Genomic DNA, 23700 nt, shown 5'->3' on the forward strand with positions numbered 1-23700 from the left:
GTTACAGTGAGCTCTTGAATAAAGACTCTTACAAATTACCGCGTTGTCCGCTTCCTCCTTGTTTACAAGCAGCGCGCGTAACGCCGCGCTTTACTATCATTATAGCTCTATATACCCCACAGGGTTGTTGACAACATAATGCAAGTTTCGATTATTTTACATTGAGCGGTTTCAGAGAAAATGATGCCCAATATTTTTCCTTTAAACCAATATGGCTGCCCTACCATATGACATATGATGTTAGAGTTAGCAATACAATATTCTCCATGGGAAATATTGGTGGAGAAGTGATAGAGCCAACCTGGATATATTCTTACCTTTGACCTTCAGCTCGAAGACCTCTTGCCACCTTTTCTTACAAGAGCTGACATTAGCAAAGTAGCTGCCAGCATCTGACTGCTTGACCTCAAGGAGGGTCAGTGATCCATTACTTTTATTGATTTCCGCTCGACCAGCATAGCCCTCAGACACCATACTAGATTCATTTATCATTGCAACAGCCACCTGGAAGCAATTGGTGTGGGATTTGGATCAGAAATGTGGGAAGATAATATGACAAGCAAGATGGAATGAAAATAAACAATCAGCCTTGACTTCAGGTGCCATTGCTTTGTACATAGAGGAACAGAATTAATGAAATCACTCACATCTCCATATACATTTCACTCACCTGACTTCCCAATTTTCTGAAGATCCATTCAATCGCAAAGAAATTGCTCATCATCACATTGATATGAAATATGGCAGAATTACCCTGCAAAACGTTAATCATCTGGTGAATAGAGTTGTCTGGCCACTCAGTACCTGGAAAATAGAGAGAAAAAGTTCAACAAAAGCAAATCAACAAAATCAATCAAATCAATCAAGCAACTTCTCTTTTACAATTACCACCAACTATGCAAATTTCGAATGTAATGGTGAAACTCATTGAAATGACGAAGTTGAAACATCACAATTGTTAATGGTCATTCAGAGGAAGGTCGAGGGCTATGTTTGGATAAATAACAATTGAAAAATTAAAATCAGAAAATTGGCCTTCAGGCCTCGATCAGGTATTGTGTTTATACACTGCCTGCGTTTTTTTCCCCCCTGTGAGCAATCAAGTAATACGTTTTGTGAAGATCGTATGTTGAGGTTGTGTATAGTGATTTGTCAACAACACAAATTTAATCAGTATAGTGTATACACGTGCACCTGCTATTAAAAAGATTGATTTACACAGGCTTATTATAACACTTCCGTGTCCAGGCCTCGAGTCAGTACATTCTTATATCCTGCCTGCATTTCCCCCCGGGAGCGATAGAGTAATACGTTTTGTGATTGTCATGCAGGAAATATTTAGATACCCAGGCAACGCCGGGTACATCAGCTGGTATAAAATGAAATAAAACAATCCGAAAATAATTGTCGACAAAAACAAAAGCATCTTACAACACAAGTAGGTTAAGCTCATTAATTGTGTGAAAGACAAAGTGACACACTCCTGCTGAACCAAGCAATTAGACAGGTTCACTATATTTTTTCATTCAAAAATTTTGACATTAGCAAAACTATACATTTTTGGAATATTCAGAGCATGAGGAATCCAAAAATTAATGTTGGCATTTGCGTAGACACCTTTGCGAAAATGACACTCAGGACAGTGATGAAGATCTGTAAAAGCATATTCCTGAACGGTATAGACCTAGCAGATCCTGTGTATAGGACTTATAGTTCAATCTGATACGAACAAGGCTGCTTTCTTGTTTTATAAACCCATACCTATAACTTCAAAGGACTTGCAATATCATGTATTATGTAATACAGTTATATCACAAATATAAAGACAATGGTTTTCAATTACCTTTGTTTGTTGCTTTTCTATAATCCTGAGCACTATTTTGAGGCCTTTATTGGATTCCTTGACCCAGAAAACATAGGATTAGAATTTTTAATTCAGTTTCTAGGTTGACTAGAAGCCAAGATAGCGCAAAATATGTATTATATGGCGGCCATTTTGAAAATCCAAAATGGCGGCCATGCAGGTGTCTGTGCAAATGCCAACATTGATTTTCGGATTCTCCATGCTCTGATGATTCCAAAAATGTACAGGTTTGCTAATCTCCCAAAATTTTGAACGAAATTATATTTGTTAACATGTGAACCTGACTATCTTCATCACTGTCCTGAGTGTCATTTTCGCAAAGGTGTCTACGCAAATGTAAACATTAATTTTTGGATTCCTCATGCTTTGAATATTCCAAAAATATATAGTTTTGCTAATCTCCAAAAAAATTTGAACGAAATTATATTTGTTAACATAGTGAACCTGACTAGATATCCCTAAAATGCAATGTGTCAGAATTTTGTGATCATACCTTAATAAAGCAGCAGTGCAGCAGTGAATGAAACAAACCACAAATTACTCTGAACATTCCTCATCAGAAGTAAGATTACTAAAACTAAACAGCACAAGCAAAAAATATATGAAGCACAATATCACAAACACAGGCCGCAAAAATCATTGATACAATTTATTATTGATCATGCCATCAAAATAAAAAGTTTAAAAATAAAACCTACTTGTAACAATACTAGTACCCTACTGCAAATCCGCAATGAGCCGGCGAAGCCAAAGCCTCTTGCTACTATTTTACACATCACTATGGCATCAGTAGGTTAGGGAGTTGGTAGTAGGTAGGTGTAGTAGGTACCGTACCGAGTTCAAAATGACACCATTTGCATTCTGGATGACATTAAAATTTATAAAATTTACTTCTTGATTAATTCGGTGAATTCCATCTCAACTTCGGATATTTCCGGCCGTGAAAAACTATCCCCGACGGCCGCGAGATTTCTAAAAAATAATTCTTTGTCAATTTTAGAATATTTGATGCCGTTTTCAGCCTAAAACGCGGTAATAAGCTTTTTTGAAATATTTTTTCAAATGCTCGAATCTCATTGGTTGTGGATTGCCCAAAATATGATGTCGATGGAAATCACAAACAAAGCGTTTGGTGACTATTTTCGTTGAAGATAACCAGGGCCCGTGTGGGCCCGGGGAACGAGGTTAGTCTTAAAGTATTTTAATTACAAATTAGAGGTGCATAAGATTGTGAATCAAAAACAGACGGGTGAAACAAACTCTTATTGAACTTTTCCTCAATTTTTTATGCATACTTCCGCATCTGCAAGATGGCGGCCTCCATGGAACGATTTGGTTTTTTAAATATTTTTTCAAATGCTCGAATCTCATTGGTTCCGGTGTTTGGTGACGATTTTCGTTGACGATAACCAGGGCCCGTGCGGGCCCGGGGAACGAGGTTTGTCTTAAAGTATTTTAATTACAAATTAGAGGTGCATAAGATTGTAAATAAAAAAAAGACGGGTGAAACAAACTCTTATTGAACTTTTCCTCAATTTTTTATGCATACTTCCGCATCTGCAAGATGGCGGCCTCCATGGAACGATTTGGTTTTTTAAATATTTTTTCAAATGCTCGAATCTCATTGGTTCCGGTGTTTGGTGACGATTTTCGTTGACGATAACCAGGGCCCGTGCGGGCCCGGGGAACGAGGTTTGTCTTAAAGTATTTTAATTACAAATTAGAGGTGCATAAGATTGTAAATAAAAAAAAGACGGGTGAAACAAACTCTTATTGAACTTTTCCTCAATTTTTTATGCATACTTCCGCATCTGCAAGATGGCGGCCTCCATGGAGTGATTTGGTTTTTGAAATATTTTTTCAAATGCTCGAATCTCATTGGTTCCGGTGTTTGGTGACGATTTTCGTTGAAGGTAACCAGGGCCCATGTGGATCCGGGGAACGAGGTTGGTCTTAAAGTATTTTAATTACAAATTAGAGGTGCATAAGATTGTGAATCAAAAAAAGATGGTGAAACAAACTCCTATTGAACTTTTTCTCAATTTTTTATGCATACTTCCGCATCCGCAAGATGGCGGCCTCCATGGAGCGTTTTGGTTTTTGAAATATTTTTTCAAATGCTCGAATCCCATTGGTTCCAGTGTTTGGTGACGATTTTCGTTGAAGGTAACCAGGGCCCATGCGGGCCCGGGGAACGAGGTTGGTCTTAAAGTATTTTAATTACAAATTAGAGGTACATAAGATTGTGAATCAAAAAAAGACGGGTGAAACAAACTCCTATTGAACTTTTTCGCAATTTTTATGCATACTTCCGCATCTGCAAGATGGCGGCCTCCATGAAGCGATTTGGTGCGTCAAAGCTTCGAAATTCTCAAAGGATTCGGCAAAATCTGGCTTTTCAACATAATACGCGTTCATTCACAACACCGGCTTCGCATGCTATTAGTAACCTATAACTATACAGCCTCCTAATATTGCTCAAGTTTCAAACTCTGATGTGCATGCCACTCACAATTTGCTTCGAGCAAGCGGGCTTCGCTAAAATGTTGACTCCGTGGGTTCCATGCACTGCAGACAAAAAACCCTCGCATTGTTTCTGTCACATTAACCATCAATGATGATCCATCAATTGTGAATCCCGGCACGCCTTCTCCTGCTTTGCCATTGAAAGTCCAGTTATAATAAACCGTAGACTCCAAAGAAGAGTTTGTTTGACACGTAAGCTTAACAGGACCCAACACTGGGGGATCTGGCTCCATTACGATGAAGAAATGTGTAAGAGTATCTGTGGAGAAAACAAGAGGCCAATAAATTAGGATTAAAAGAGTAGAAAACATTAGGGATTATGAGGATGAGTGCATTTTTAACGATAGAAGTCTTAAAATTCATTAATGTGGGTGTGTACACATGTATGAACCTTATAGAGTCGAAAATGGATTGGCCAATCACCACCAAATTTTGTATGAGTGCTGGGGGTATCAAGAATCAGGACATGAACCAAAATAATCTCCCACTCCTCTCCCCAACATGTTTGCAATTTTCGCCTGTGCACATGGTTTATGATCCGCGGAGGGAGGGGGTATTAATAGCCAAGTGAACAAAATAAATTTGGCCCACCTCCCCCAAACCCACACCACAGGCTGCACCTGAAAGGAGCGTGTTTGTAGTGCATGTAAACTATCCACGTGCATCACAAATAATTCTTTAGAAATTGTTGACAGAAAAGGACAAAAAACGCCAAAAAATAAATTAATAAAACATAAATACATGAGTATGTGGAATAGATATGCTAAATCAAACAATTTAGTCATATACACACAGTATAAGAATATGACCGTATATATGAGCATGTGCTTACCATAAATATGAAGAATAATTTTGGTGTTTTTATTTCCTTCTGAACTGTATGTTACAAAGCTTACAGTGTATGTGCCAGCGTCGGCATTAGACACTTTCTTCAAGGTCAGAGAGCCATTGGAATGTCCAATTAAACGACCTTCATGACTACTGACAACAAGCATGTCTGTTGGGTCGCTGACGTTGAAGGAATTGATCTCGGAGGATTCATCATCATTTGAGAGAAAGTTCCAGCGAACCACTGGTATGTTCAAGCTTGTGAAGCTCACAGACAAGAGGGCATCATGTCCAATCAGAACATCAAGATTTGGCTCCGGTGTATATGTCATTATCTCAGCAAACACTGCAAAAATAAAAATAAAACAATAAGAGGGTTGAGATGCAAAAATGGGTGAAGTAAAGGAAACAATGAATACAGAGAGCTTAAGTCTTATGTGCACATGAATGTACAAAGCCTTTGTCCCAGAACCAATGTTGAAGGAAAATAAATAAATAAACAAGCTTTGCACCTCCACAGAAAGTACAAAAGTACAAAACCCAATGCTGTCAGCAGTACACGAAGTTCATGTGGTGAGTTTAAAATAACCCCTTTGTGTTGACAACTTTTCTACAGGTATAGTGCCCACCCAGAATACTCACGGGCTCTTGAGGAGGTCTCTGTACGACTTGCATCCAATCTATAATATAGACTGTACCGTAACACATCTGTATTTTATGTTGACCAATACACCCATGCCCTACGGGAGTGGCAAGAAGGGCCATTCCTCTCTGGGGAATACAGATTACAGTAGATCTAGGGTCGGGTCTCAAGAACACCTGGGGAGAGTGAAGTGGGGTGGTGTTTATTTACCAATTCCTTGTAGAGTGCTTGCCAAGCGGTTGAAGTATTTGAGCAAGCACTCCATTCTAATCCGTTGATAAGGAATGGCAGGCTGGGAAAGCGCTAGCTATCTGTTCAGTCAGTAAACATAACCTGAGTTTTCTCCCTTTCCGTTTGGTGTTAAACAGCAGGAGTGACTGTTTCAAAAGGTAATCAAACGTGTTGGTGGTTTATAAATTTTTACTTCTGGTAGAGGTGATTAACAAAAAGGCACGATAAGCTGTTTATACATGATAACATGGCGTTTGTTCAAGGAAGAAAAACCCCTTGGGGAGATGGGATATTATTAGTAGCAATATTGTTTTGTAATAACATTAATATTATGCTTTTATATTTAATGTTGCTGTTACTTTTGTTTTTAGAAACGGCCTTGGGAAAACGCCCCGATAAAGCCATCTTAACACAGATATACACCTCAACACGCAACCCCAATGATGGGAAACCACCCTTGGCGGATGAATTCGCTACAACCTTCATTTTGTGACCCTTAGTCTCCCTATCAACGACCGAATGTATCGAAGTCAAAAATCGTCAAACAGACAGATGCCAAATTGCATATTTTAGTATGATAGCTTCTGCAACAACTGCACCATCATAATAACTGAAAAGTACAAGAGAAGGCCAAGGAAGACACGTTTGTTAGAGAGCTAGAGGGGCAAGACGTATACAGTATTGTATGTACACGATCCAATGGTGCCCCCAAATTACAGGCACGTGTCCGTTTTTCATCAGAAAAGGTCAAATGAACAATACTTGTGAATGGAGAGTACACCTTTATAAATTCACAGGAAGTCCAACTGAGAAACTCTTGATTAACATGTCAGAAAAGAAAAAAATGAAATAATTACCCAAAATAAAAATAAAATAAATGAGTAAAAAACAAACAAAACAACAACGTTTTAGACTGCAACAATGCTGTCGTCACTACCAGAGCCATTTTCCTAGCTGTTGGCCTCGTCATTGGCTGCTCCATCATCTTCTGCTCCCACAAAAGAGAATCTTGAACTCTTGAGCTGCTCCATGATTTCCTGTTTCTTTGGCTAAGGCTGGGGTTCTTAACCTGGGGTATCCATACCCCTTGGGGGTATGGGGACCAAAATCTGGGGGTATGGGACTCGTAATAAATAATAATAATAAATTGTAATAAATCCAATGAAATATCAACTTTAAATATATAATAAATATATATTTAAATATAAATATATATATATTTCAAAACGAATTATATTTGTATAATTATATTTCAAACAAATATAAATACAATTTTCTAATAAAATTCGAATAAATCAACTATACACCCCAGGCGTATACGTGCGATTACAATGCATGATTGACATGACAATGAGAACATTTACATAGCGATTATGGCAGGTCAAAGTTCACACTGAGCCAATGTGCTGTCACGTAATGTAGGCCCTACATTACGTGAGATTGTACGATTTAGTGAAGGATGATTTGATCGAGTTCCAAGAAGATCAAAGAAAGAAAGCTGATTTCGGAAAGGCTGGGCTGGATTTTAAGCAGTTTTGGTGTGAGCAGATAGCAGCTTACCCTAGCTTGGCGAAGAGGGCAAATAATATGTTGGTTCTCTTCACAACTACGTATCTCTGTGAAACAGGTTTCTCTGCGTTATTGAACCTGAAATCAAAGTGGAGAAATCGACTTGATGTGTCCAATGATATGCGAGTGGCGTTGTCACAAACTGTGCCCCGATTCCATATGCTGATTGCACGAAAACAGCAGCACCAAACTCACTAGATTAGTAAAACGGCTTGCATAAAACTTGCATGTTTTAGTTTAGTTTAGTTTGTTTTGTTTCTTTGTTAACAAGCAAAGAAATAAATAGGGATAAAATCCTAATGATTTTCTTTCCTGTTCTGTTCCTAATTATCCATATGTAAAACTAAGCTATTGAGATATTTTGAAGTCACACTGGAACCTAATGGGACTGGTAATCAGGTGCGGATCCCCGAACTTGGCCCATTTTCTGGGTAATAAGTTACCAATTTTCATCCAAAAAAATAGACAATTAAAGTAAAAACACCCCTCAGAATGCACCACAGAGCACCTATAAATCCAAAAAATTATAGGGGGACATACCCCCAGTCCCCCCTAACTATGCACACCTTTGGTGCGCCTTGGTCAGTCAACAGTCTGGCGAAGGGGGTATGGGGACATAGTGGGCAATCCGTTGGGGGTCTTGACAGGGAAAAAGGTTAAGAACCCCTGGGCTGAGGCAATCATTTCAAATTAAATCCCACATACTAATGCACTCTTCCATTCACAATCGCCATACAGAAGTCCATAATGGCACTGAAAAATAAGCGCAAATACAAGGATGGTTGGAAATCAAGATGTCAATGACATGAGTGGTGAATCCCTCCTCTTCTGAATTCAGTGTGATTATTCTGAAAACGTGCGTGATGACGTGTTATCTTCTCAAATTCCTCACCTCCCTCTTGCAGAGAAACAACACATACCTCTCTCTAACCCCCCAACTACTGTCGAGCGCAAGGCGAACTTAAATGAAAAGTCATTTTGTTAAAAATAAACAAATAAGGACCCCTTCGAAAAAACTAAAAAACGAATAGCATAAATACAGTATTGTAACGATTGCTAATTTATTGCACATATAAATTACAATTTACCACATTTTAGATAAAGCAGGTTGTGGCAGGTTATTTATTTAAAAAACCCAGTAAGTTGCAGCATCATCACTGCCAAATGGATAGCAAAGCATTTTGCTCAAAGCTGCAAATACATAGGAAATAGGAAACTCACACAAGCTGAAATGAAACACAGAAACAAGGAAAATCACAAACAAGGATCAAGGATCAAAGGGAAACACAGAGACAAGGACATTGCCCATGAGTGATTGGGTGGCAGATAGGAAAAGGGTGGGATGGGGTCAGCGAGAGTAGAGCAGGTGAGAAAGCATAAAGTGATAATGGGAAGCATTCCTGAATAATTGGAAGGACGGCAGGAGTCAACAAATACGAGCTGCTCTGGGAGTGAGCACCACAGATGAGACAATAGAAGGATGAATGATGAGCATCTGGCTTAGAATTGGGGAGGGTCACTATGGCGAGATGGTGGAACAATTTGCTAGAAATGAGGTGATATTAAATTGAGAGTCCACCAACCTGTGTGCAGTGGGTGAGAAAAAGATTTTAGAACTTGGCTTCTTGTTGATATACACCAATAACACGGAGAGCCTTGGACATGATCACCTTGAGAGAAGCAAGATGGGAAGCATGTGCAGCCACCCAGAGTAGGGACCCATACTCATTTATACTTCAAATGAAGGATCTATGACTGCAATGAGCGCGGTGTAGCTGCGAATTGAATTAGCGCTGTGGAGAATACCAAGGCATCGGCCTGTCCTGGAAGCCAGCTCATCGTTTGCTGAAGAAAGGTTGAGACATTGTCAAGACTTGCAGCTCCAGGGACTGCACCCTTTCTTGGGGTTCGCTTGGAGCACCGGTTGGTCGGAGAGTTAAACGAGGGAGGTGGGGTTCAAAGCTCAATTCTTAGGAAGGGACAAATACTTGAACCTAATCTACATGGCTTGTGTGGTCAAGTTTTCACAGTTGAAGCCTGGTTGTTGTTCAGACAGTGATTAGAAAACTTCAAGATGGTGTGTCCACCAAGCATGTACATGCTACAGAAAACAGATGGTCGTGCTACCCCCCTACTCACTCCTTCCCATCCAGAGTCACACAATCCTTGCAGCTGTACGAATGCACTCCTCGAAATCCATGCCAACTAGAGCTCTTTCATTCTCATCACAGAGCAGCAAGGATAGACTCAGGCAGCAGTTCCACCACAAACGCAAGCAAGCGGGGCTTCTTCGTTTGTATGCAGCACATGGCTATGAACATCATAATTTGCTTGGGGGAAGTGGGGTTTGAGCAAGAAATTGGAATTTTGCCAGGGTCCTGATAGTTTGCTAACTCATGGGATCTTGAATCTCCATCAACACCATGGGATGGGACTCGCGGGTGACGCTCAGTTTAACATCCATCTGAGGGACGACACACAGGACTCCTCCTCACCCTACATACAAAACAGCAGGATGACAGTCTATAGATGTGCCTAGATTCAAACCCAGGATGAACAGCTCAGAAGCGAGTGCGCAAGCACGGCGGAACATGGAGTCCCAAACATACCATACCCACAACAGGCGTGCAATCTCTCTCACTCCCCCATTATAAGCTCACATGTAGAAAGTAAATGCCAAAAGTGTCTACCGATATGCTACATGTCAGACAGACATGATGATGGACAACTACAAAATGTACTTCACCTTCACTCACTTTCATGGCAAAAATGACTTGATCGAGCAATTTAGCATCAACACCTTAATGTCAATCATTCCTTTTGTATGACATTAAAGCATTCTCAGTATTCATGTGGTTGGACTATATGAGTGATCAGAAAGTACATGTTCTCACGTAAGATATCATCTGCTGATATGAATAACATTTTCTAAACATTTTATAACAATTTCAACTGAAGAATCTCTATTATATTTTAGGCTACGTGCCTGATGATAAACACTTTGCTCAACAGGATTATTTTCAGGTAGATTTACTTTTGAGCTGTTTATCTAGTTTGATTCCGGACCAAAAAGAAACTGTTGCATTGGTGCTTTGCAGACAGCATTAGGTTACTCAGATGGATGCTAAACTGGAAGTCCCGTCTGCTACCATTAGTTTGTGAATGTCAAATGTCACATGGTATCTTTCAAGAGGAGTAGGTGAGTTTTGGACGTTAAGGAAGAAGTAGTACAACAACTACTACTACTACTACTACTACTACTACTACTACTACTACTACTGCCCGTTGTGAATAACGACAGGCACGTTAGTGTTAGTGTTACAGTGTTACCACTGCCCAGTCTTTTAATTGTAAAGATGTGGGCTTCTACGTAATAGAAGTACAAGTAGTAGTCGTAGTAGTAGTAATAACAATAATTGTAGTAAAAGTAGTAATAGTAGTACAAGTAGTAGTAGTAATAGTAGTAGTAGTAGTAGTAGTAGTAGTAGTAGTAGTAGTAGTAGTAGTAGTAGTAGTAGTAGTAGTAGTAATAATAATAATAATAATAGTCGTAATAGTAGTACAAGTAGTAATAGTGCTTTTGTTAGAAATACTTAGTTTGTGCTCAGGGCTCAGGAAAGCTCAGGCAAACATAAGTTTCCTGTTTAATGTTGCTCGACTTCCTCGTCCCTGCAAATCCATGGTTTGAACTGCAGTAGACAAGGTAGGGCATATTAAAAAGAAAGCACTACCAAGACAGATAGAGAGATAAAAGAACACCAAAAAACCCCCCAAAATAACACATTTATACAAATAAGAGCAAAGTACAGTCGTGGCCAAAAATATTCACACCCTTGCACTTTTTCAAATAATTCACCATTTCTTCCAGAAAATTGTTGAAATAATTTTTTTTTTGGTATCCACATATGTATTTCTTTTGTTTGCAGTGGTACAAAACAAAAAAAAAAGCTGAAAGAATTACTAAATCTTAGCTTATTCCACAAAGAATCCTAAAATGGCCTGTACTCTATTATTGGCACATTTTAGAAGTTGTTAGAAATAATTCGATTTAAAGCAGGTGATTCTCCTTTACTTTGGAAATAAACTCACCTGTGGTGATTTGCAGGTGCCTGCAATATAAAAATCACTCAGACAAACTGTTTGAAAAGAGAAAAGGAGTCATTCTGCTGTTTTGTGTCACTGTGTGTACCGCAATGAGCATGGAGAAAAGAAAGAAAACCAGACAATTGTCTGAGGAGGTCATACACAAGATTGTAGCCAAGCATGGACATTGGACAATCTCAAGGCTACAAGTCCATCTCCAGAGACCTTTATGTTCCGGTGTCCACCATACGCAATGTTATCAGGAAGTTTAAGGCCCATGGCATTGCAGCCAACCTCCCTGGACGTGGCTGCAAGAGAAAACTTGATCAAAGATTGCAGCGAAGGATTGTTCGAATGGTGGAGAAAGCACCTCGTTTAACTGCCAAACAGATTCAAGCTGACCTTCAGACACAAGGTATGACAGTTTCAACTCGCACCATCTGTCGCCAACTCAATGAAAGGGGGTTCTATGGTAGAAGACCCAGGAGGATCCCACTGCTGAGAGAGAGACATAAGAAAGCCCGACTGGAGTTTGCCAAAACACACCTGAACAAGCCAAAAACCTTCTGGGAGAATGTCGTGTGGACAGACGAGACCAAATTAGAGCTTTTGGTAAAGCACATCATCTCTATGTTCACAGAAAACAAAATTAAGCCTTCAAAGAAAAGAACACCTTCCCTACAGTCAAACATGGAGGAGGTTCAGTGATGTTTTGAGGTTGCTGTGCTGCCTCTAACACTGGGTGCCTTGAATGTGTGCATGGCATCATGAAATCAGGAGATTACCAAAGCATTTTGGAGCGAAATGTTCAACCCAGTGTCAGAAAGCTGGGTCTCCGTCGAAGGTCATGGGTCTTGCAGGAGGACAATGACCCCAAACACACTTCAAAAAGCACACAGGAATGGTTCAAAACAAAATGCTGCACTGTTCTGAAGTGGCCAGCATTGAGTCCAGATCTAAATCCCATTGAACACCTGTGGGGAGATCTGAAAACAGCAGTTGGAAGAAGGCACTCTTCAAATCTGGGAGAACTGGAGCAGTTTGCACAAGAAGAGTGGGCCAAACTGCCAGTGGAGAGGTCGGATGCTCATTCATGGCTATAGGAAGCGCTTGACTGCAGTTATTTTGTCCAAGGCTGTGATACCAAATTTTAAGTCTAGGGTGTCAATAATTTTGTCAATGCCATTTATTTTTATTTTTTGATTTAAAAGGATATATTAAGTTCTGAATCAAAAACAAAGGTCTTATATTAATATTAACAGTGAAATAAAGAATTGTGGAGACCAACTACTTGTCAATTTCAACTTATTTTTAGAGAAAATTGTGGGTTACTTGATAAAGGTGCAAGGGTGCCAATACTTTTGGCCACGACTGTATAAAAATAGTAGTTGTAGCATAGTATTGGTCGTGATTAACATTTTATATTTTTATTTTTATATATACAGTGTGGGCTCATGAAACAGCTCAGTGACAGAGTACAGAAAGTAATGTATTGTCAAGTCTGTGGCCGATGAAAACCAGCCTTGGACGGATAGCCGGTCAGTCTTTACTCCGAGGCGAATTCCTGAAATTGGCAGTCAGTCCATTGTGCGCGGGTGAAGGAGCCAGGGTGCTTACCTGCACGGAGCTTACAGGGCTTATATCCAAAACCCACAAACACAGAAACACGACACAACAAATGAAATGTACATTAATGGATTTAATGAAAATAAATGCAATATGATGAAAAGAATGTTGAGGTAAAACAAATCCTACAGTGAGATGTCTCCAGTCTGACACAAAAACAGACAAGGGGAAATATTAAATAAAAATAAAACAATGTTCTTTTTATATCGGCCGGCACTCAGCTTGCTCAACGAGACTTTTAGGAGCCTCTTGGTCATCGAAGCTCGAAGCCCCACAGGCAAGAAGTGCACAAGATGGCCGCTCCTCGGCACCATGAATATGAGGTCCTTTTTGAGGACAGTCCTCCCTCGGGTCCCTCTGTCGTCCGGGGAAGCACAACGCGGACCCAGAAACCGCCACTAACACCTTCTCCTCACAATCGCAAAAGTCCACCTGAGTTCCAAAAGTTCTCCTCACGATCGCAACGATCGCACCCGAGACAGCTGCAGCCGTAGACATAAGCGTCCGCCCCACACGAAAGTCAGAACAAGAGAGAGAGACCGATTCTTCTTCCTCCGTTCTTGAAGTTGAAGTTTCTCGATCACGTCACCCTGACTAATCATGCACTTTGGGGGCAGCGCCTCACGGCCCTCTTGACCGCCCACCGATTCTCTGCCTCTACTGGGCAGGGCTTAGTTGCCGATTACGATTCCTTCGAGGCAGGGTTTATTTGTCGATCGTAATGTTCGGATCCTGTCAGCGGTGGCGGGGGGAGGGGGGGGGGATTCAGCCCGATAGGGGATATTCGGGTTTCTGTCGGCAATCCAATAGTTGTGGTTTAATGGAGCGCTCGTTGATATTGTTTTTTTTGTTGTTGTTTGCTTTTTCTATACAAGATCGAGGCTCGTGTAAGAGCGAACATAGTCACACAAAAAAAACCGACACATAAAAAACATATAATAAAGGGAGCGGGAGACAATATGGGGAGAGAGAGGGTGGGGAGAGAGAGGGTGGGGAGAGAGAGGGTGGGAAGAGAGAGGGAAGCACACAAGTACAACAGTAGAGAACAGGGACATCGGAACATCTGTGGGAGGGAGACGGTTTGGGGCGAGGAGGCATGGGAAGGGGGGTGGGGGGGGGTGTGGTGGGAGAGGTATAAAACACATGCTAGGACTTTAAGGAAAGAAGTCGGTATTTCAAAAAAGTGGATCTGGGGTGAAATTAATGGGGGTAGAAAAGATCAAGGTTTTCGATGGGGGAAGATAAGAGATGGTGGTGAACAGCTGTTTTAAAAGACCTGGAGGGGGGTGTGGGATTGAAGAGAGTGAGGGAGTTTGTTCCAGAGGCGGGAGAAAAGAGGAATGAAAGAGTGAAGGTGAGCAGAGAGTCTTGATTTTGGCAGTTTCACCAGCAGAGGGTTGCTGGGGCAGCTCTTGTGCGACCTGTAGGAATATTTTGGGGACAGAGCACAGGCAGAGTTGGGGAAGCCAGGCTGGAGAGGAGTCGGTAGAAGACAGAAAGACCACCAACCTGCCTGCGATGAGTGAGTGAAAGGCCCTCAGAGTTAGCTTCATCGTGGGAGATTCCAATGATTCTGAAAGCTTTAGTTTCAACAGCGTGAAGCCGAGCTATGTGTGAGGCAGGAGCACCAGCCCAGAGGGGAGAGCAGTATTCCATTGAGCTGCGGATGAAAGCCTTGTATGTGGTGAGGAGCTCAGGTGTGCCAAGAAAGGACTTCGCACAACGGAGGATGCCCAGTTGACGACTGGCTTTGGAGGCCAGCTTGGAAATGTGGTTTTCCCAGTAAAGATCATGGCTGATAGTGAGACCCAAAAGCTTGAGTGACAGAACTTCGTTAAGAGGATTGTTGAGAAAGTAGATGGGAGGGTTGTCCATTCAGTCTTTTCGGAGAGACATTGTAAGAGTGTGAGATTTGTCAGGATTGAAAGACATGTTCCACTTGTTTGACCAGTCTGTGATTTTGTCCAGGTCTTCAGAGAGTGAGGAGGCTGCAGACTGCCGATCTGAGGGATGAGGTATGGAGCGGCAGAGAGTGGAGTCATCAGCAAAGAGATAGAGAGGATTTTCCAGAGAGTCGGAGAGATCATTGATGAAGACCAGAAAAAGCACAGGGCCCAGACACTGCCTTGGGGAACTCCAGCCTGAACAGGAAGGAGAGATGAGAGAAATCCATTCAGGGCCACACGTTGACTATGACCAGAGAGAACAAGAAGAACCACCTTTAGAGGCTATTTTTCCCTACGGAGCAGGGGTTGGCTTTTTTTTTGGGCACAGTGGTCCCCTTTTTGAAGCAATGTTTTACAGCTGGATGCCCTTCCTGCCGCCAACCCTGTTAGTCACCTCTTGCGACACACAGGGAATTACCAGTGAACTGGTACTTCATTGGCCGACCTCAAAGGGATGACAGGCTGATTCAACCCCCCTGGCATTAATTCAGCGATCGACCGGGATTCGAACCCAGGATCCGAGGATCCCAAGCCAGCACCCTAACCACGAAGCCAACACCAGGCTCGACTATGACCAGAGAGGAAGTCTGCCAGCCATGCGTGGAGATTTCCATGGATACCATAGGAGGAGAGTTTGGTGAGCAGAGCGGGGTGCCAGACCGTATCGAAGGCACGTGATATATCAAGGGAGACAGCTCTGAATTCCTGTTCGGCATTGAGGGCCTCCATCCATTATTGACACAACAGAAGCAGAATTTTTTTTTTAAATTGTTGTTTTAATTGTAAAGATGTGGGTTTTTATGGCCGGCTTGTTATAATTGAAAGAACATAGGGGAAATCACAGGAGGCAATCACATAATGGGAGAACTGCCCTTATACCTTACATAATTAGCATGTCTTCACCCCCGTGTGAAGAACACATAAACAACTCAAGCTCACAGTTTTTCTACTTACATACATCGAAATGGGCTTCCTACTCACACGCGGTCCATGCTAATACTACACAATCCTATCTGTACTATGGTATTTGATCCCCTCGCCCCACAAACGTAACATTGACAGTGAGGTAGTAGATCAACAAACTAATTTACCAAAAGTAACTAGGAAGAGGAAGAAGAGGTAAGGATATTAACCCATAGGTGAATGCAGAAATGTAATGGGCAGGGAGGAGGTGAGGTGAGGGGGATTATTGAGGAAATAAAAGGCCATTGATAAGAGGAAAAGCTATTCAAACTTTTTTTTATAGAGGGTAGATTTTTGTTTTCCAAAATTGCAAACTTTCCTCTTAAATATCTGTATAAAAACGTACTAAAATTACATCTGTGCAGGGCAGTATCGCAGACTACCGTACTACGAAATAAAATAAACAAATAAACAGTAGCTTGGAAAGGTCACGTGGATTTGCGAAGGTTTCGATCAAACAGAAGCAGCATGAGTCTTCTGCGATAATGTCCTCAATCAGCAACATCAAACCATTAATGCATGCAAAGCTCATGTAAAAGGTGCGTCCACCGGGATTTGCTTCAGCTCTTTATGCTGGAGCCACAGGTTAAAATACCTGGCGAGAACCCCACGAACACGAACAACAGGAACCCCAGAACTCGCAATGTCCGAACAGCAGAGGATCCCTGGAAGGAGCACGCGGGTCCCAGGAACATGATCGGGAGAGGGAGCGCGGACAGAAGGCCGATGAGAATGAGCTTTGGGAAACCGACCTCCTGAGAGTGTCGGGAGGTGGAGAGAGGGGCGGAGATTCCGGTTTGTGCAGGTGACGTCGAGAGGCGAAAGGTAACAGGACACAGTGGTTGGAGGGGTTGGAAATCACATTAACAGGAAGGAAACGGATATTCTTTGAATTTATTAGATATCAGATTTTGGTGAATATTTTAATGAGTTTATTTGATATCAGATTTTGGTGAATATTTTATTGAGTTTATTAGATATCAGATTTTGGTGAATATTTTAATGAGTTTATTAGATATCAGATATTGGTGAATATTATATTGAGTTTATTCGATATCAGATTTTGGTGAATATTTTTATGAGTTTATTAGATATCAGATTTTGGTGAATATTTTATTGAGTTTATTAGATATCAGATTTTGGTGAATATTTTTATGAGTTTATTTGATATCAGGTTTTGGTGAATATTTTATTGAGTTTATTAGATATCAGTTATTTGGTGAATATTTTATTGAGTTTATTAGATATCAGATTTTGGTGAATATTATATTGAGTTTATTCGATATCAGATTTTGGTGAATATTTTCTTGAGTTTATTAGATATCAGATTTTGGTGAATATTTTAATGAGTTTATGAAGTATCAGCTTTTGGTGAATATTTTATTGAGTTTATTAGATTTTTTTTTTTTTTTTTTTTTTTGTATACTGAATCGAGGGTCGTGAAAGAGCTAACATTTATTTCACAAACAAATCAACCAGACAAACAAAACACACAAAAAGAGGGAGCGGAAGACAAGATGGGGAGAGAAGGGGAAGCACACAACCACAACATTTGAGAGCAGGGAGAAGTGTGGGAGGGAGAGGGCTTGGAGGCAGGAGACGTGCGAGGGGGAGGGCGGGGGGGAGAGGTATAAAACACAAGGGGACCGAAATTAGCGGGGGTAGAAAAGATCAAGGTTTTGGATGGGGGAGGATAAGAGATGGTGGTGAACAGCTGTTTTAAAGACCTGGAGGGTGCAGTGGGATTGAAGAGAGTGAGGGAGTTTGTTCCAGAGGCGGGAGAAAAGAGGAATGAAGGAGTGAAGGTGAGCAGAAAGTCTTGATTTTGGCAGTTTAACCATAAGAGGGTTGCAGGCAGATCTTGTGCGACCTGTAGGAATATTTGGGGGACAGAGCCCAGAGAGGGCTGGGGGTGCAAGGCCAGAGAGGAGTCGGTAGAAGACGGAAAGACCACCAACCTGCCTGCGGTGAGTGAGTGAAAGGCCCTTGGAGTTAGGTTCATCGCGGGAGATTCCAATGATTCTGAACGCTTTGGTTTCAACAGCGTGAAGACGGGCTAGGTGTGAGGCAGGAGCACCAGACCAGAGGGGAGAGCAGTATTCCATAGAGCTGCGGATGAAAGCCTTGCATGTGGTGAGGAGCTCAGGTGTGCCAAGGAAGGACTTCGCACGACGGAGGATGCCCAGTCGGCGACTGGCTTTGGTGGCCAGATTTGAAATTTGGTTTTCCCAGGAAAGATCATGGCAAATAGTGAGACCCAAAAGCTTGAGTGACAGAACTTCTTGGGGAGGATTATTCAGAAAGTGGATGGGAGGGTTTTCCAGTCGGTCTTTTCAGAGAGACATCGTAAGAGTGTGAGATTTATCAGGATTGAAAGACATGTTCCATTTGTTTGCCCAGTCTGTGATTTTCTCCAGGTCTGCAGAGAGTGAGGAGGCTGCAGACTGCCGATCTGAGGGATGAGGAATGGAGCGACAGAGAGTAGAGTCGTCAGCAAAGAGATAGAGAGGATTTTCAAGAGAGTCAGAGAGATCATTGATGAAGACCAGAAAAAGCACAGGGCCCAGAACACTACCTCGGGGAACTCCAGCCTGAACAGGAAGAGGAGATGAGAGAAACCCATTCAGGGCCACACGTTGACTACGACCAGAGAGGAAGTCCGCCAGCCATGCGTGGAGATTTCCATGGATACCAAAGGAGGAGAGTTTGGTGAGCAGAGCAGGGTGCCAGACCGTATCGATATCAGATTTTGGTGAATATTTTATTGAGTTTATTAGATATCAGATTTTGGTGAATATTTTAATGGGTTTATTAGATATCAGATTTTGGTGAATATTTTATTGAGTTTATTAGATATCAGATTTTGGTGAATATTTTAATGGGTTTATTTGATATCAGATTTTGGTGAATATTTTCATGAGTTTATTTGATATCAGATTTTGGTAAATAATTCAATGAGTTTATTTGATATCAAGTTTTGGTGAATATTTTATTGAGTTTATTAGATATCAGATTTTGGTGAATATTTTATTGAGTTTATTAGATATCAGATTTTGGTGAATATTTTTATGAGTTTATTTGATATCAGGTTTTGGTGAATATTTTATTGAGTTTATTAGATATCAGATTTTGGTGAATATTTTATTGAGTTTATTAGATATCAGATTTTGGTGAATATTTTAATGAGTTTATGAGGTATCAGATTTTGGTGAATATTTCATTGAGTTTATTAGATATCAGATTTTGGTGAATATTTTATTGAGTTTATTAGATATCAGATTTTGGTGAATATTTTATTGAGTTTATTAGGTATCAGATTTTGGTGAATATTTTATTGAGTTTATTTGATATCAGGTTTTGGTGAATATTTTATTGAGTTTATCAGATATCAGATTTTGGTGAATATTTTATTGAGTTTATTAGATATCAGATTTTGGTGAATATTTTATTGAGTTTATTAGATATCAGATTTTGGTGAATATTTTTATGAGTTTATTTGATATCAGGTTTTGGTGAATATTTTCTTGAGTTTATTAGATATCAGCTTTTGGTGAATATTTTATTGAGTTTATTAGATATCAGATTTTGGTGAATATTTTTTTGAGTTTATTAGATATCAGATTTTGGTGAATATTTTATTGAGTTTATTATATATCAGATTTTGGTGAATATTTTATTGAGTTTATTAGATATCAGATTTTGGAGAATATTTTAATGAGTTTATTAGATATCAGATTTTGGTGAATATTTTATTGAGTTTATTAGATATCAGATTTTGGTGAATATTTTATTGAGTTTATTAGATATCAGATTTTGGTGAATATTTTAATGAGTTTATTTGATATCAGACTTTGGTGAATATTTTCTTGAGTTTATTAGATATCAGTTATTTGGTGAATATTTTATTGAGTTTATTAGATATCAGATTTTGGTGAATATTTTAATGAGTTTATTAGATATCAGATCTTGGTGAATATTATATTGAGTTTATTCGATATCAGATTTTGGTGAATATTTTTATGAGTTTATTAGATATCAGATTTTGGTGAATATTTTATTGAGTTTATTAGATATCAGATTTTGGTGAATATTTTTACGAGTTTATTTGATATCAGGTTTTGGTGAATATTTTATTGAGTTTATTAGATATCAGTTATTTGGTGAATATTTTATTGAGTTTATTAGATATCAGATTTTGGTGAATATTATATTGAGTTTATTCGATATCAGATTTTGGTGAATATTTTATTGAGTTTATTAGATATCAGATTTTGGTGAATATTTTAATGAGTTTATGAGGTATCAGCTTTTGGTGAATATTTTATTGAGTTTATTAGATTTTTTTTTTTTTTTTTTTTTTTGTATACTGAATCGAGGGTCGTGAAAGAGCTAACATTTATTTCACAAACAAATCAACCAGACAAACAAAACACACAAAAAGAGGGAGCGGAAGACAAGATGGGGAGAGAAGGGGAAGCACACAACCACAACATTTGAGAGCAGGGAGAAGTGTGGGAGGGAGAGGGCTTGGAGGCAGGAGGCATGCGAGGGGGAGGGCGGGGGGGAGAGGTATAAAACACAAGGGGACCGAAATTAGCGGGGGTAGAAAAGATCAAGGTTTTGGATGGGGGAGGATAAGAGATGGTGGTGAACAGCTGTTTTAAAGACCTGGAGGGTGCAGTGGGATTGAAGAGAGTGAGGGAGTTTGTTCCAGTGGTGGGAGAAAAGAGGAATGAAGGAGTGAAGGTGAGCAGAAAGTCTTGATTTTGGCAGTTTAACCATAAGAGAGTTGCAGGCAGATCTTGTGCGACCTGTAGGAATATTTGGGGGACAGAGCCCAGAGAGGGCTGGGGGGGCAAGGCCAGAGAGGAGTCGGTAGAAGACGGAAAGACCACCAACCTGCCTGCGGTGAGTGAGTGAAAGGCCCTTGGAGTTAGCTTCATCGCGGGAGATTCCAATGATTCTGAACGCTTTGGTTTCAACAGCGTGAAGACGGGCTAGGTGTGAGGCAGGAGCACCAGACCAGAGGGGAGAGCAGTATTCCATAGAGCTGCGGATGAAAGCCTTGCATGTGGTGAGGAGCTCAGGTGTGCCAAGGACGGACTTCGCACGACGGAGGATGCCCAGTCGGCGACTGGCTTTGGAGGCCAGATTTGAAATGTGGTTTTCCCAGGAAAGATCATGGCAAATAGTGAGACCCAAAAGCTTGAGTGACAGAACGTCTTGGAGAGGATTATTCAGAAAGTGGTTGGGAGGGTTTTCCAGTCGGTCTTTTCGGAGAGACATCGTAAGAGTGTGAGATTTATCAGGATTGAAAGACATGTTCCATTTGTTTGCCCAGTCTGTGATTTTGTCCAGGTCTGCAGAGAGTGAGAAGGCTGCAGAGTGCCGATCTGAGGGATGAGGAATGGAGCGACAGAGAGTAGAGTCGTCAGCAAAGAGATAGAGAGGATTTTCAAGAGAGTCAGAGAGATCATTGATGAAGACCAGAAAAAGCACAGGGCCCAGAACACTACCTTGGGGAACTCCAGCCTGAACAGGAAGAGGAGATGAGAGAAACCCATTCAGGGCCACATGTTGACTACGACCAGAGAGGAAGTCCGCCAGCCATGCGTGGAGATTTCCATGGATACCAAAGGAGGAGAGTTTGGTGAGCAGAGCAGGGTGCCAGACTGTATCGATATCAGATTTTGGTGAATATTTTATTGAGTTTATTAGATATCAGATCTTGGTGAATATTATATTGAGTTTATTCGATATCAGATTTTGGTGAATATTTTATTGAGTTTATTAGATATCAGATTTTGGTGAATATTTTAATGAGTTTATTAGATATCAGATCTTGGTGAATATTATATTGAGTTTATTCGATATCAAATTTTGGTGAATATTTTATTGAGTTTATTAGATATCAGATTTTGGTGAATATTTTAATGAGTTTATGAGGTATCAGCTTTTGGTGAATATTTTATTGTGTTTATTAGATATCAGATTTTGGTGAATATTTTATTGAGTTGATTAGATATCAGATTTTGGTGAATATTTTAATGGGTTTATTAGATATCAGATTTTGGTGAATATTTTATTGAGTTTATTAGATATCAGATTTTGGTGAATATTTTAATGGGGTTATTTGATATCAGATTTTGGTGAATATTTTCATGAGTTTATTTGATATCAGGTTTTGGTGAATATTTTAATGAGTTTATGAGGTATCAGATTTTGGTGAATATTTTATTGAATTTATCAGATATCAGATTTTAGTGAATATTTTAATGGGTTTATTTGATATCAGATTTTGGTAAATAATTTAATGAGTTTATTTGATATCAGGTTTTGGTGAATATTTTATTGAGTTTATTAGATATCAGATTTTGGTGAATATTTTATTGAGTTTATTAGATATCAGATTTTGGTGAATATTTTTATGAGTTTATTTGATATCAGGTTTTGGTGAATATTTTCTTGAGTTTATTACATATCAGATTTTGGTGAATATTTTATTGAGTTTATTAGATATCAGATTTTGGTGAATATTTTATTGAGTTTATTAGATATCAGATTTTGGTGAATATTTTATTGAGTTTATTAGATATCAGATTTTGGTGAGTATTTTATTGAGTTTATTAGATATCAGATTTTGGAGAATATTTTAATGAGTTTATTAGATATCAGATTTTGGAGAATATTTTAATGAGTTTATTAGATATCAGATTTTGGTGAATATTTTATTCAGTTTATTAGATATCAGATTTTGGTGAATATTTTAATGAGTTTATTAGATATCAGCTTTTGGTGAATATTTTATTGAGTTTATTAGGTATCAGATTTTGGTGAATATTTTATTGAGTTTATTAGATATCCGATTTTGGTGAATATTTTATTGAGTTTATTAGATATCAGATGTTTGTGAATATTTTATTGAGTTTATTAGGTATCAGCTTTTGGTGAATATTTTATTGAGTTTATTAGATATCCGATTTTGGTGAATATTTTATTGAGTTTATTAGGTATCAGCTTTTGGTGAATATTTTATTGAGTTTATTAGATATCCGATTTTGGTGAATATTTTATTGAGTTTATTAGGTATCAGATTTTGGTGAATATTTTAATGAGTTTATTAGATATCAGCTTTTGGTGAATATTTTATTGAGTTTATTAGGTATCAGATTTTGGTGAATATTTTATTGAGTTTATTAGATATCCGATTTTGGTGAATATTTTATTGAGTTTATTAGGTATCAGATTTTGGTGAATATTTTATTGAGTTTATTAGGTATCAGCTTTTGGTGAATATTTTATTGAGTTTATTAGGTATCAGCTTTTGGTGAATATTTTATTGAGTTTATTAGGTATCAGCTGTTGGTGAATATTTTATTGAGTTTATTAGATATAAGATTTTGGTGAATATTTTATTGAGT

At 39.4% G+C, this 23700-nt stretch overlaps 1 protein-coding gene across 3 annotated transcripts in view; it reads right to left on the minus strand.

Moving 5' to 3' along the window:
• Positions 1–17039, minus strand: part of LOC137429973 (cell adhesion molecule CEACAM3-like) — a 55417-nt gene extending 38378 nt beyond the window's left edge. For 2 of the 3 annotated variants that reach the window (XM_068120406.2, XM_068120397.2), the window contains exons 1-5: positions 16875–17036; positions 5223–5564; positions 4377–4649; positions 671–804; positions 318–504 (exon numbers count right to left, since the gene is read on the minus strand). In XM_068120406.2, coding sequence (XP_067976507.1) covers positions 318–504; positions 671–804; positions 4377–4649; positions 5223–5564; positions 16875–16974 — 1036 coding nt within the window. In that variant the 5' untranslated portion in view covers positions 16975–17036. Of the gene's footprint in view, positions 1–317; positions 505–670; positions 805–4376; positions 4650–5222; positions 5565–16874 lie in introns of all 3 variants that reach the window. The other variant, XR_013623573.1, reaches the window with a different exon arrangement.
• Between the last annotated feature and the right edge of the window lie 6661 nt (positions 17040–23700).

The sequence above is a fragment of the Myxine glutinosa genome, chromosome 1 (genome assembly GCF_964187855.1).
Source record: "Myxine glutinosa chromosome 1, kmMyxGlut1.1, whole genome shotgun sequence".
Taxonomy (NCBI): domain Eukaryota; kingdom Metazoa; phylum Chordata; class Myxini; order Myxiniformes; family Myxinidae; genus Myxine; species Myxine glutinosa.